At 42.1% G+C, this 12,400-nt stretch overlaps 1 protein-coding gene across 3 annotated transcripts in view; it reads right to left on the bottom strand.

The window, feature by feature from the left end:
* Positions 1-12,400, bottom strand: part of slc43a1a (solute carrier family 43 member 1a) — a 45,481-nt gene that overhangs the window by 18,620 nt on the left and 14,461 nt on the right. For all 3 annotated transcript variants that reach the window (XM_036942974.1, XM_036942975.1, XM_036942973.1), the window contains exons 3-5: positions 10,833-11,031; positions 8,503-8,558; positions 7,037-7,113 (exon numbers count right to left, since the gene is read on the bottom strand). In XM_036942974.1, the coding sequence (XP_036798869.1) occupies positions 7,037-7,113; positions 8,503-8,558; positions 10,833-11,031 (332 nt within the window). The remainder of the gene's footprint in view (positions 1-7,036; positions 7,114-8,502; positions 8,559-10,832; positions 11,032-12,400) is intronic.

The following is a 12,400-nucleotide window of genomic DNA, read 5'->3' as shown; positions in this document are numbered from 1 at the left end:
TAGCTGTGCTAACAATTGCAAAATGGTTTTCTAATGATCAATTAGCCTTTTAAAATTATAAACTTGGGGGATGGTAGGGGACGCCATGTGCGACTGACGTGTTTTTCGTTTGCTCCCGTGGTATTCTTAACGTTTATGTGAATTTTGCAGCAGAACTGTATTTATTTTCAAATATTAATTTGGTGATCCCTTTCTGTAAAAACCAAGACTACTTTGCTTCCGAATGTCAGCATGTCGACCAAACATAAGGCCAAAAGCATGACTTTGAGAAAACCCGGCCTACAAGACCCGCTCTCATCACCGCCCTCTCCTGAGTCTGAGGGCCCGGGGACGCACACTTTACCCGGGGGTGCGGCTTGGCCTGGCGGCGCTGAAATGAACATTCTCGAGGCCATAAAACTACTACGCTCTGAGATAGTTGAAATGAAAACACAGGTGGTTGCTACAATTGAGGCCAGAATACAGGAGGTTTCTGATACTTTAAAAGCAGATTTAACCATCTTGCGGAACGAGACTGTGCCAGCAATCACATTACTCAAAACAACAACTGCGTCACACACTACAACGATTGCAGCACTGGAGACCTCCGCTACTAATGTCTCCGATTTAACTACATCCCTGGAGGCTGAAGTTAAACGCCTAGCTGCGGATTTGAAAAAGGTGAAGGAGAGCTGGGTGAGTTTAGAGGGATTCTCTCGCCGCAATAATCTGAGACTTGTATCGGTCCCAGAGTCAGCGGAAATGCATCGCGCCACGGATTTCGTTTCAGGGCTGCTGAAGGATGTTCTTGCCTTAGATGAAAAGCCCCTGATTGATCGAGCCCACCAGTCGCTGCGCCCAAAGCCCCGGGATGGGGAGAGGCCCCGTGACATAATTCTTCGAGTGCAACTGTTGCTTGCGAACTGTGGATAGTAAGTAACCCACCTGTGGTACAATTATGTTTAGATATAACAGGCTAGTCTTGTATAGTTGGTGAAACTATTCAGGCTTATTTGATGTGATCTAATGTTTTGATCATCTAGTGTGCGTGCCTTACAAGCATTCAGTCATTTTAATTTAATTGTATTAAGGTTTTACTTAACTCCTGTGTTTCTAGGCTGTCTCGCTCACCTATTTAGTTTGTTTACACATTGTCTCAGTGACTCAAAATATTTTGGGTTATTTGTGTACTGCATCCGTTTGCACTGACCCAGTAAACAGTAAATGTCTCCCGAGGCTACACGGTTTTTGGGGTCTCACTTTAATTTTTTAAGTTTTGAGCGTCATTTATGCCCAGCAAACATTCAACACACATAGTTTTTTGGTATTGGTTGTAAGCTGTCTCAGCGTCAACTAGACTACTATTATAATTACTATTATTTTTGATTGTCTTACTATGATTTCCTTACTTCAAATTAGATTTTTGGCGGAGAGCCTTTAGACATTTTATTTATTTTCTCTCTCAATGCCTGTTATAAGACTGGGAATACAATTATATACATCTACAAGTGGTGCTTTTGTCATTCCGTTTGCACAAGGGATTCACCTTTTTTTTATTTGAAGAAAATACATACAAATCTTTCTTTTTGCTGCTTGATCCACTAACAAAACGCGACTTTAAAGAGCGGTACTGTGGGTTTAGGTTTAAGACCGCACTCTCACAGACATACTGTGCGAAGAGAACATGTTCTATTTAGGCTTGTACCTCGTTTGGGCAGGTATTGTCTGGGATGGGGGGAGGGGGTGGGGGGGCAGGTTGAATTGTTCAGTTCTAATGTTGTCATTCTGTCTTTTTAGTTTTTTTTTCTGTTTTTTTTTCTGTACTTTTTCCAAACATTTACCACCGTACATTATTACTCTGAGACAAGTTATTCTGGGGGTTTTGGGCGCTCATTGCTTTTCCATTCTATGCTCTAATGACAGGGTTGAATAACGGGAATGCCCAGAGGGGCCGAAATAATGCGATCAAGTACATTTTATGGAACACCAAAGGCGTTAACAACCCGGTGAAGCGTAAGAGGGTGTTGACACACTTAAAGGGTTTGAATGCAAATATTGCATTTCTACAAGAGACTCACTTGAGGACTGGTGAGCATTTTAGGATGCGTAAGGACTGGGTTGGTCAAGTGTTCCACTCGAACTTTCATAGTAAATCAAGAGGTGCTGCTATTCTGGTTGATAAAGCTACTCCCTTTGTAGCTTCTGAGGTTATTGCTGATCCTAAGGGACGATACGTCATAGTAACCGGTGAACTGTTTTCTACCCCTCTTGTTTTGGCTAGTGTTTATGCTCCCAACTGGGATGACACAAGTTTCATTTCTTCCTTTCTGTCTGCTATTCCCAATTTAGATTATCATTTGTTGATTTTAGGGGGGATTTCAACTGTAAAATGTCCCCAGTTCTTGACAAGTCCTCACAAACAAATACAGGCCCATCTAAATGTGCCCTACTTTTTCAATCCTTTCTTCAGAAATATGCTATGTTTGAGGCCTGGCGTTTCCTACATCCTACAGATAGACAGTATTCCTTTTATTCTCATGTTCATCAAACATATTCCCGGATTGATTACTTATTTTTGGACAAAAAACTTCTGCCTAACCTTCGGCAGTGTACTTACGAGAGTATCTCTGACCATTCACCATTGGTGCTTGAACTAGAGTTTCCCCAGCGACCTCCTATGTGTTATCAATGGCGTCTCAACCCCATTTTACTCTCAGATAATGAGTTTGTCAATTTCATTTCTTCTGAAATCACCTTATTCCTAGAAACTAATTCAACACCAGGTATGTCCTGCTCTACCATATGGGAGTCTCTCAAAGCATACCTACGTGGCCAAATTATTTCTTATACAGCCAACCAAAACAGAGTTCGCTCCCAGCGACTTCGGGACCTGAGCGAGTCCATAGCCACATTGGATGAGAAATATGCTACGGATCCTTCCTCTGATCTGCATAAAGAGCGCCAACTACTCCAATCTGAATTTGATGAGCTTTCTACCAGGCAAGCTGAACAGTTACTCTTGCGAGCTCGATACAAAGTCTATGAACAAGGCGACAAGGCCAGTAAACTCCTTGCGCATCAGATCCGTAAATCTGAGGCCTCACGTTTAATCCCACAAATAAGGAACCCGTCTGGTGCCACCACAGTTAAACATAAAGAGATCAATGATCAATTTAAACAATTTTACTCTGCGCTATACACCTCTGAATCCCCTCAAGACCCTTTGCTGATTGACTCCTTCTTTAACGGCTTGAATATGCCTTCAATTCAACAGACTCCCATGACTGTCTAGAAGAAGAATTTACGCTTGAGGAGATTGCAACAGCAGTGTCCGCAATGAAAAGTGGTAAATCACCGGGTCCGGACGGTTTTCCAACCGAATTTTACAGGACGTTTTCTGGTCTGCTTTGCCCATTCTTGTCTCGACTATTTGCAGAGTGCCTTAATACTTCAAAGCTACCGCCTAGTCTTTATCAGGCTTCAATTTCATTACTATTAAAGAAAAACAAAGACCCCCTGGAATGTGGATCCTATCGCCCAATCTCGCTTTTAAACTGTGATTACAAAATCCTAGCTAAGCTTCTAGCCATCCGTATGGAAGGCTTGCTGCACCAAGTAATACACTCTGCACCAAGTAATACACTCTGACCAGACTGGCTTTGTGAGAAATAGGCATTTATTTTTCAATATTAGGCGCCTTATGAATATACTGTACTCCCCAGCGTCGGAGGACCCGGAGGTGGTGGTCTCACTTGATGCCGAAAAAGCGTTTGACCGCGTTGAGTGGGATTATCTAACAGCTGCCCTTTATAGATTTGGCTTTGGCCCCAAATTCATTGCGTGGATAAAGATTCTTTATTTTTCCCCCATGGCTTCGGTACGGACTAATAACTTGTCCTCTGACTATTTTCCCTTGCACCGCGGATCCAGACAGGGTTGTCCACTCTCCCCCTTGTTGTTTGCTTTGGCAATCGAGCCTCTCGCCATTGCACTACGCTCTAATGATGCCATTCAAGGTATAATCAGGGCGGGCTGGGAGCAGAAAGTCTCGCTATAGGCTGACGACCTCCTTTTGTTTATCTCCAACCCTGATACCTCATTGCCACGTGCCCTATCTGTTCTTAAAAAGTTTGGATCAATCTCAGGGTACAAGCTGAATCTAGGCAAGAGTGAGCTTTTTCCGGTAAACAAGGCTGCTTTAAAGTGCTCTTTTACAAGTTCTCAGTTTAGGATTGTCCAGGATCAATTCACCTACTTGGGAGTAAAAGTGACAAGGAAATATTCAAATTTGTTTCAGGAAAACTTTGTTGCTCTAGCAGACAGATTGAAACAATATTTTACTTTTTGGAATTCGCTACCCCTTTCTCTTATCGGAAGGATTAATGTCATTAAAATGAATGTGTTGCCCAAATTTTTATATTTATTTCAATGTTTACCCATTTTTATTCCAAAATCTTTTTTTATTTCACTGGATCAAACATTCATGCATTTTATTTGGGATGGCAAGGTACCACGGATTGGTAGAAAACATTTACAGAAGCCTAGGTCATTGGGGGGGTTTAGCTCTACCAAATTTTCAGACATACTACTGGGCTGCAAAATTCAGAGCCGTTCTGTACTGGCTGCAGACTGATCCTACTGGCCCTAGACCACTCTGGGTCCAGATGGAGTCTGAATCGTGTAAACCTGCAGCACTTTCCTCTGTGTTGTGCTCGACCCAGTGTCCCTAGGCAAAAGGTGTGTCAACCCAATTGTAAAGCAGTCTCTTAAAATTTGGAATCAGTTCCGTTTAGCCTTTAGCCTCCGAGGCTTTTCTCTATCAGGCCCAATCAATCAGAACATTTTATTTCCTCCATCTTTGAATGATGGGGCTTTTGACATTTGGCACTCACTAGGCCTCTCCTCGCTAGCCCAATTATTCTTTGATGATACATTTGCCTCTTTTTCTCAGCTGCAGGAAAAGTTCAATCTCCATCAATCCCACTTTTTCCCGCTATCTCCAGACTAGAAACTTTGTCAGAGCTAACACACCTGGATTTCCCAATAGGCCTGCAAATACAGCTATAGAGAGCATCTTGGAGTTGAACAAGCTTCCTAGGGGCGCAATTTCAGATGTATATGCAATCATTCATGACTTACAGAACCCTTCTTTGGTGCCTTTAAAAGGATTTGGGGGAGGAACTTGAGGAAGACGCCTGGGAATCTGTGCTGCACAGGGTGCACTCGTCCTCTTTTAGCACTAGACACAGCCTCATTCAATTCAAGGTGGTTCACCATATCCACTGGTCGGGGGCCAAACTTGGAAGAATATTCTCTGATTTTGATCCTACCTGTGTCAGATGTAAAGTGGAACCAGCCACACTGTTGCATGTGTTTTGGGGCTGTCATAAACTGTCAGGTTTCTGGGAATTAATATTTAAATGTTTCTCTGATATACATGACACTGCTATAGATCCGTCTCCCCTTACAGCCCTTTTTGGAGTACTGCCCATGGGTACCCCCCTATCAAGAATCCAGTCGGACACTGTTGCTTATACAACTCTTTTAGCTAGACGGCTAATACTACAGAACTGGAAGATGGCAGCTCCCCCATCTTATAAATATTGGGTGAGAGATGTGTTGTGCTCTCTGAAACTAGAAAAAATTCAATTCAATTCACGTGGGAACCCCAAACTGTTTAATGAGGCTTGGGCTCCATTCCGGTCTTACTTTAAACAGTCATCCTCTGATGGCATTCCAATTAATACTAAAATAAGTCTGTGACTTAAGGGTTGGACGAGCTTCTCTCTGTGTTTTTGCTGGGGGGGGCATTAAGGTCCACGTGCTTATTGATTGTGGTCCGCAGATGCCTTGTTCATCTTGCCCAGGCAGAGACTGAAGTGTGAGCTTGTTTTTCCCAGTTATTTTTACATTTTCTTCACGCCTACATGAATAATCATTTTATTTTTTTTATTTTTTATTTTAAAACATTGTAAACTTTATTTTTGGTCCAGTGGATGGTCAGTCTGTGGCCATGACTCTCTGTGAGTGGTTGCATTTCTCCACCCTTATCCCTTGACTGTTTACAGGAACAATGGTGAGATGTTTGCCCTGTCCCTGTACTATAGATTGCCCTTTAACCTCTGTAGCCTTCTGCCTGGTGTGTTTAACTTGTCTAAAGTATGGTATCTTTAAAGCTATTTTTTTAGTTGTATTTTTATTTGTATTTTTTTCTAGTTGAGTATATTATTTATATTGCTTTGTCTTGTCTGTGTGTGTGTGTGTGTGTGTGTAAAACTTCATAAACAGAGTTAAAAAAAATAAAAAATGATAAACTTGGATTAGCTAACACAACATGCCATTGGAACACAGGAGTGATGGTTGCTGATAACGCGCCTATGTAGATATTCCATTAAAAAGCAGCCGTTTCCAGCTGCAATAGTCATTTACAACATTAACAATGTCTACACTGTATTTCTGATTAATTTGATGTTATTTCACTGGTAAAAAAAAATATGCTTTTCTTTCAAAAACAAGGACATTTCTAAGTGACCTCAAACATTTGAACGGTAGTGTATGTTAACACAGGCCTACTGTACAGTAATTATAACACACACACAGGTGGCCCCAGACCAACACAGGCAAGGTAACTCATGTCATATGACGTGCACACACATCACACACACGCAAACAACTACCTTCCAGAAACAACACGCTGTCCTCTCAGGTCTATGACGCTAACCACCCCATATTACTCAATCAATACTGGGAAATTCCTCTGTGCCGCAAAAAACACCTTGTTGGCTCATCATACAAACAGGACAAAACTAAATGATATTGGTTTTTCAGAGACATGGGAAGAAAACATCCAGTAATCGAGGTCTTCAAGGACAACCGTGTTTGCTGATTTTTGGATCCGAGGTAAACAGATGTGAGGATTTGCTGTTTTATCAACCACTTGAATAGAGCAAATATTGACTGGTGTGTTTGACAAACTTAGACCAGATGGACTAGAGGTGTCACTAGTCTCTGTGTGTGTGTGTGTGTGTGTGTGTGTGTGTGTGTGTGTGTGTGTCACCGTGAGGGAGGTGAAGGTCAAGCAGATTCCTCCGAAGCCGTTGAAGGAGAGTGCCAGAAAGATGAGAGCAGAGAGCCCTGGAGAGAGAGAAAATGAGATAGGAGGTAAAGAAATAATCCACAAAAAAACTATATTTTGGTATTTTTTCGTTCGTCCACTGTTGATACAGTCACAAAATGTTTCGCATGTCAGTGTGTTTTAAATATATACCATTTTCAAGTAATGTGACATCATGATGATGACGTGTTTTGCAAGTTACACTTTGCTTCTTGAAAGTCACATTTCTTGAAAACATGCAAAACATTTTGGGGCAAATGTGGACTAATGAAACAAATACCAACATATAGTTTGAGTCGATTATTTCTTTAAACACTGTTGACTAGGTGTATAAATATAGTCCACAGCAGGGGTCTCCAAACTATTCTAGCATGAGAGCTACTTTAACTAAATCTAACATGTCGCAAGCTACACATTTTTTTTTATAGCATTCAAATAGGCAAGTTCTTCTCCTCTCCCCTGCTACTCTTCCCTGGGTCCTTGGTGTTTTCTGTTAATATACTTGGTAAAATAATGGCTAACAAACAAACTAAGGGGCCCACATAAAATAATGTTTTATATTATTCTGAATTCAGTTCTCTGTTTTATGCCCATGCCCATGCTTAAATCACATCAGAAGACTATTTGTGAGGTCTGGGGAAAAAACAAGCAAATTGAATTTATTTTGTGTAATTCCTCAGTGCGCATCTAGCAACAGAGGAATGTGTCAGTCGAGTGATGTTTCTCCTGTTACGCCTACTGCTGCAGCACGTCATGGCAGAGTTTGCAAACAAATCGCCACTCAACTGATACAAATAATGTAGTTCTGTCAGGTAAGCCTATTTTTCTGTTAACATTTAAAGGGAAAGTTCACCCCGGTGACACTTTGCTTCTTAAAAGTCCAGTATGTTGAAAACTTGACTGCTGACATGGAAAACATTTTGGGACAGTATCAACAGTGGACTAAAATACCAAAATATAATTTTTGAGTAGATTTTCCCTTTATTTGAAAATGGGGGAATGTCTTTCTGTCTACCCACAAGACGGTTATCATTAGCATCACTAACTGGCTACACACAAAATAGACTAACACGCACACCAAACAGACAGACAGGGGCAATATTGGCGGAAATTAATTGGCAGATATTGTGGCTAACCGGGGGTGGGATAATGTCAATATTGCTTTGATTGGATAGTAGCTGGGAGCTTTATGTTTCTGACAGTTTGCGATGGAATTTGTGAAAAAAATGCATGTACTTTCAGAATTGATTGGCGAGCTACTCATAGGTGGGCTGTGAGCTACTGGTAGCTTGTGCTCGATCTGTTGGAAACTCCTGGTCTACAGGTATCGACAAGTGGCAACGTGTGTGTGTGTGTGTGTGGGTCTGTGTTTGTGAGTGCCTGTGTTGGGGATAATGTCTGTGACTTACGATGAGGATCGTATGCTGATATTGACATCATGGCACAAGAGAGACCAAAACAAAAACTGCAAAAAAGGAAGTTTCATTTTTAGATGGACATCCAGACCTAAAAAAAATACATTATTATACATTCATTAGCAGATAACAACGGTACATTTCAAGACAAGGAGGGAGATGAGAGAGGTGTACCAGTCAAATCTCTCTCTCTCTATTAGCTTTTTTCTCTCCCTTTTTTGCCAGAAGAGATTCCAACGAGGCAGAGGTTCTCCTCGAGCCATGTGTCTGTCATTACAGCATTCACACACCTCTTTAGTCTGTCACACATTCCTCATTACTCATACCTCCACTATGGTAAACCTAAAACACACACATACGGGAACACATTGACACGTGTACTTTAAACCAGCGATTCTCACCTGGTGGGCGGATTTGAATGGGTGGCGAATACTCCAGTCTGAATTTAAATGACTCAAACCAGGTATAAAGTGTTTAGAAATGATAATGAACCTTTTTTTCAATCACAGTATTTTCAATATAGAGTTATTAGCAGTGCCATTTAGCAGATTTTGTTGATTTTAGTGAGCTTAACATTCTTCATCAAGAATATGGGCCAAATGGAATCATTGACAATGAAAAAGGTATGACTGTTGTTCCCTTGTCATATAATTGGTACAATAAATATCAATAAAGCATTCAAAATAGTTTTCCAAGATTGCTTTTTGGCCCAAAAAATTGCAATGCGAATATTGGATCGCTACTGAGACAACCTGGTTCAATTTGGGTCCCAAGGCAAAATCAGTTGAGAACCACTCCCTTAAACACACACACACACACAAAGACAAACACACACACACACAAACACACACACACACACACACACACACACACACACACACACACACACACACACACACACAAAGACAAACACACACACACAGCCCCACCCATGTTCACTGAGGAGACACAAAAGACTAAATGCCCCTCCACCCGCCCTGGGTATGTGATCTGGCATAATCTGACTTCCTCTGCCTTTAAGCAGTCTGACATAAACTTTTTGGGCTTTACCACTATTTCCCATTTCAATTTTTGGGGGGACTGCCTACCGGTTAAGAGTGTTGAGCCAGTAACCAAAAGGTTGCTGGTTCGAATCCCTGAGCTCACTAGGTGAAAAATCTGCCGATGTGCCCTTGAGCAAGGCAATTAACCATAATTGCTCCTGTCCTCTGGATAAGAGCGTCTGCTAAATTACTCAAATGTAAATGTGAAAATGTCGATACAGCGAAAGTACTTTGGTGGGAAAAACTATTCAATTAGAGCTATATGACTCGTTTCGACAATCGTTAATATTCATGATGGCCACAAAATCTCGGTTTGAATGAATAACTTTCATGGCTTTGCAAAGATCTGACAACTGCTTGCTGATTTCCCATTAGGCCAGGTGTGAATGTTCCGGGGGCCTAACCTACCCAAACAGTTTGAATATACAATGGGAAGTCTGTTGATGGCTCATCAACAGGCAGTAAAAGTATGCTAAATTGAGAACCTGTGAAAGGCTATTGTGCTTGCAGGACCAATACCATACAGTACTTGCTTTATTGTCAAGGAGCGGCCCTGGAGCACTTAGGGGTAAAGTGCCTTGCTCAAGAGCACAACAGCGTTAGATAGTATACAAGATATTGAACCCGGTAATCCTCCGGCTGCCGGCTCACTCCCTGCAGATTACACAGCAGGCAACTCGGGGTTCGAGTCGGCAACCCTCTGGTTACTGGCCAGCTTCTCTAACCTTGAGACATTTTACATTTAAGCATACGTAACTGCCTGCTGATGGGCATCAACGGGCTCCCCATTGTATTCAAACTGGTTGGGTAGTTTAGACCTCCGGAGACCTCCGCGGCTCCAACAGTAACGTGTACTCTTTTACAGAATAGTGTACGTAACACCAAGGATAAACGGATATCCCGATATGCCTTGCTCATATGCATATCAAATGATATCGATATCATATTGAATTATCGCTATTGGTACTAACCACTAGTTAATTAACCAATAAGGCACGAAGGGGTGTGGTTAATGGCCAATATACCATGGCTAAGGGCTGTTCATAGGAAACAACGCAACTTAGAGTACCTGGATACAGCGTTAGTTGTGGTATATTGGCGATACACCACAAACCCCCGAGGTGCCTTATTGCTATTATAAACTGGTTACCAACGTAATTAGAGCAGGAAAACAAAGTGTTTTGTCATACCCGTGATATTCAGTCTGATATACCACGGTTGTATGCCAATCAGCATTCAGGGCTTGAACCACTCAGTTTATAATGTTATATAATTAATTACCTGCCGAGAAGGCGTAGTGGGCGCGGGCCGTACTTGTCCATGAGGATGCCCAGGGGCAGGGTGGCAGCGCTGAGGAGGAAGGAGCCGATGGTGAAGCCCAGATTGAGCATCTCCTCCTGGTCCACACAGCTCACCCAGATACCACTCTCCCAGGAAGTCAGGTTTCCCATCACCAGCAAGTGGGCCATCGTGTCGTTCTCTATGGGAGAGATGGAAAGGTTACCGCTCATCCCTGATAGCAGTTTATGCTGAGGAAGAGTGTATGCGTGCATGAGGAACAGCATGCATTAGTGGAGGCTGCTGAGGGGAGGACGGCTCATAATAATGTCTTGAATAGAGCAGCATCAAACCATGTGTTTGATGTATTTGATACCATTCCGCTCCAGCTATTACCACGAGCCCGTCCTCCCCAATTGAGGTGCCACCAACCTCCTGTGGCGTGCATTCGGAAAGTATTCAGACCCCTTGACTTTTTCCACATTTTGTTACGTTACAAACTTATTCTAAAATGGATACATTTTTTCTTCTTCTCATTAATACATGTACAAAAATGTCTAAAAACCTGTTTTCACTTTGTCATTATGGGGTATTGTGTGTAGATTAAAAATAAAAAACCTTACTTACATAAGTATTCAGACCTTTGCTATGAGACTTGAAATTGAGCTCAGGTGCATCCCATTTCCATTTATCATCCTTGAGATGTTTCTGCAAATTGATTGGAGTTCATCTGTGGTAAATTCAATTGATTGGACATTCCAGAAGGACAACCATCTCTGCAGCACTCCACCAATCAGGCCTTTATGGTAGAGTGGCCAGACGGAAGCCACTCCTCAGTAAAAGGTACATGACAGCCCGCTTTGAGTTTGCCAAAAGACACCTAAAGTCTCTCAGACCATGAGAAACAAGATTCTCTGGTTTGATAAAACCAAGATTGAATTCTTTGGCCTGAATGCCAAGCGTCAAGTCTGGAGGAAACCTGGCACCATCCCTACGGTGAAGCATGGTGGTGGCAGCATCATGTTGCTTCAGCAGCAAGGACCTGGAGACTAGGAGACAGGATCGAGGGAAAGATGAACAGAGCAAAGTACAGAGAGATCCTTGATGAAAACCTTCTCCAGAGTGCTCAGGACCTCAGACTTGGCCGAAGATTCACCTTCCAACAGGACAACAACCCTAAGCACACAGCCAAGTCAACGCAGGTGTGGCTTTGGGACAAGCCTCGGGAATGTCCTTGAGTGGCCCAGGCACTTGAACCCAAATATCTGTCCAACCTGACAGAGCTTGAGAGGATATACAGAGAAGAATGGGAGAAACGCCCCAAGTACAGGTGTGCCAAGCTTGTAATATCTACCCAAGACTTGAGGCTGTAATCCCTGCCAAAGGTGCTTCAACAAAGCACTGAGTAAAGGTCCTGAATACTTATGTAGATGTGATATTTCAGTTTTATATTTGTAATACATTTGCAAACATTTCTAAAAACCTGTTTTTGCTTTGCCATTATGGGGTATTGCGTGTAGATTGATAAGGGGAAAAAAACAATTTATTCCATTTTAGAATAAGGCTGTAAC

The sequence above is a fragment of the Oncorhynchus mykiss genome, chromosome 14 (genome assembly GCF_013265735.2).
Source record: "Oncorhynchus mykiss isolate Arlee chromosome 14, USDA_OmykA_1.1, whole genome shotgun sequence".
NCBI classification, from domain to species: Eukaryota; Metazoa; Chordata; class Actinopteri; order Salmoniformes; family Salmonidae; genus Oncorhynchus; species Oncorhynchus mykiss.
Note: the sequence above shows the minus strand (reverse complement) of the source record. Positions and strands in the feature narration are given on the sequence as shown.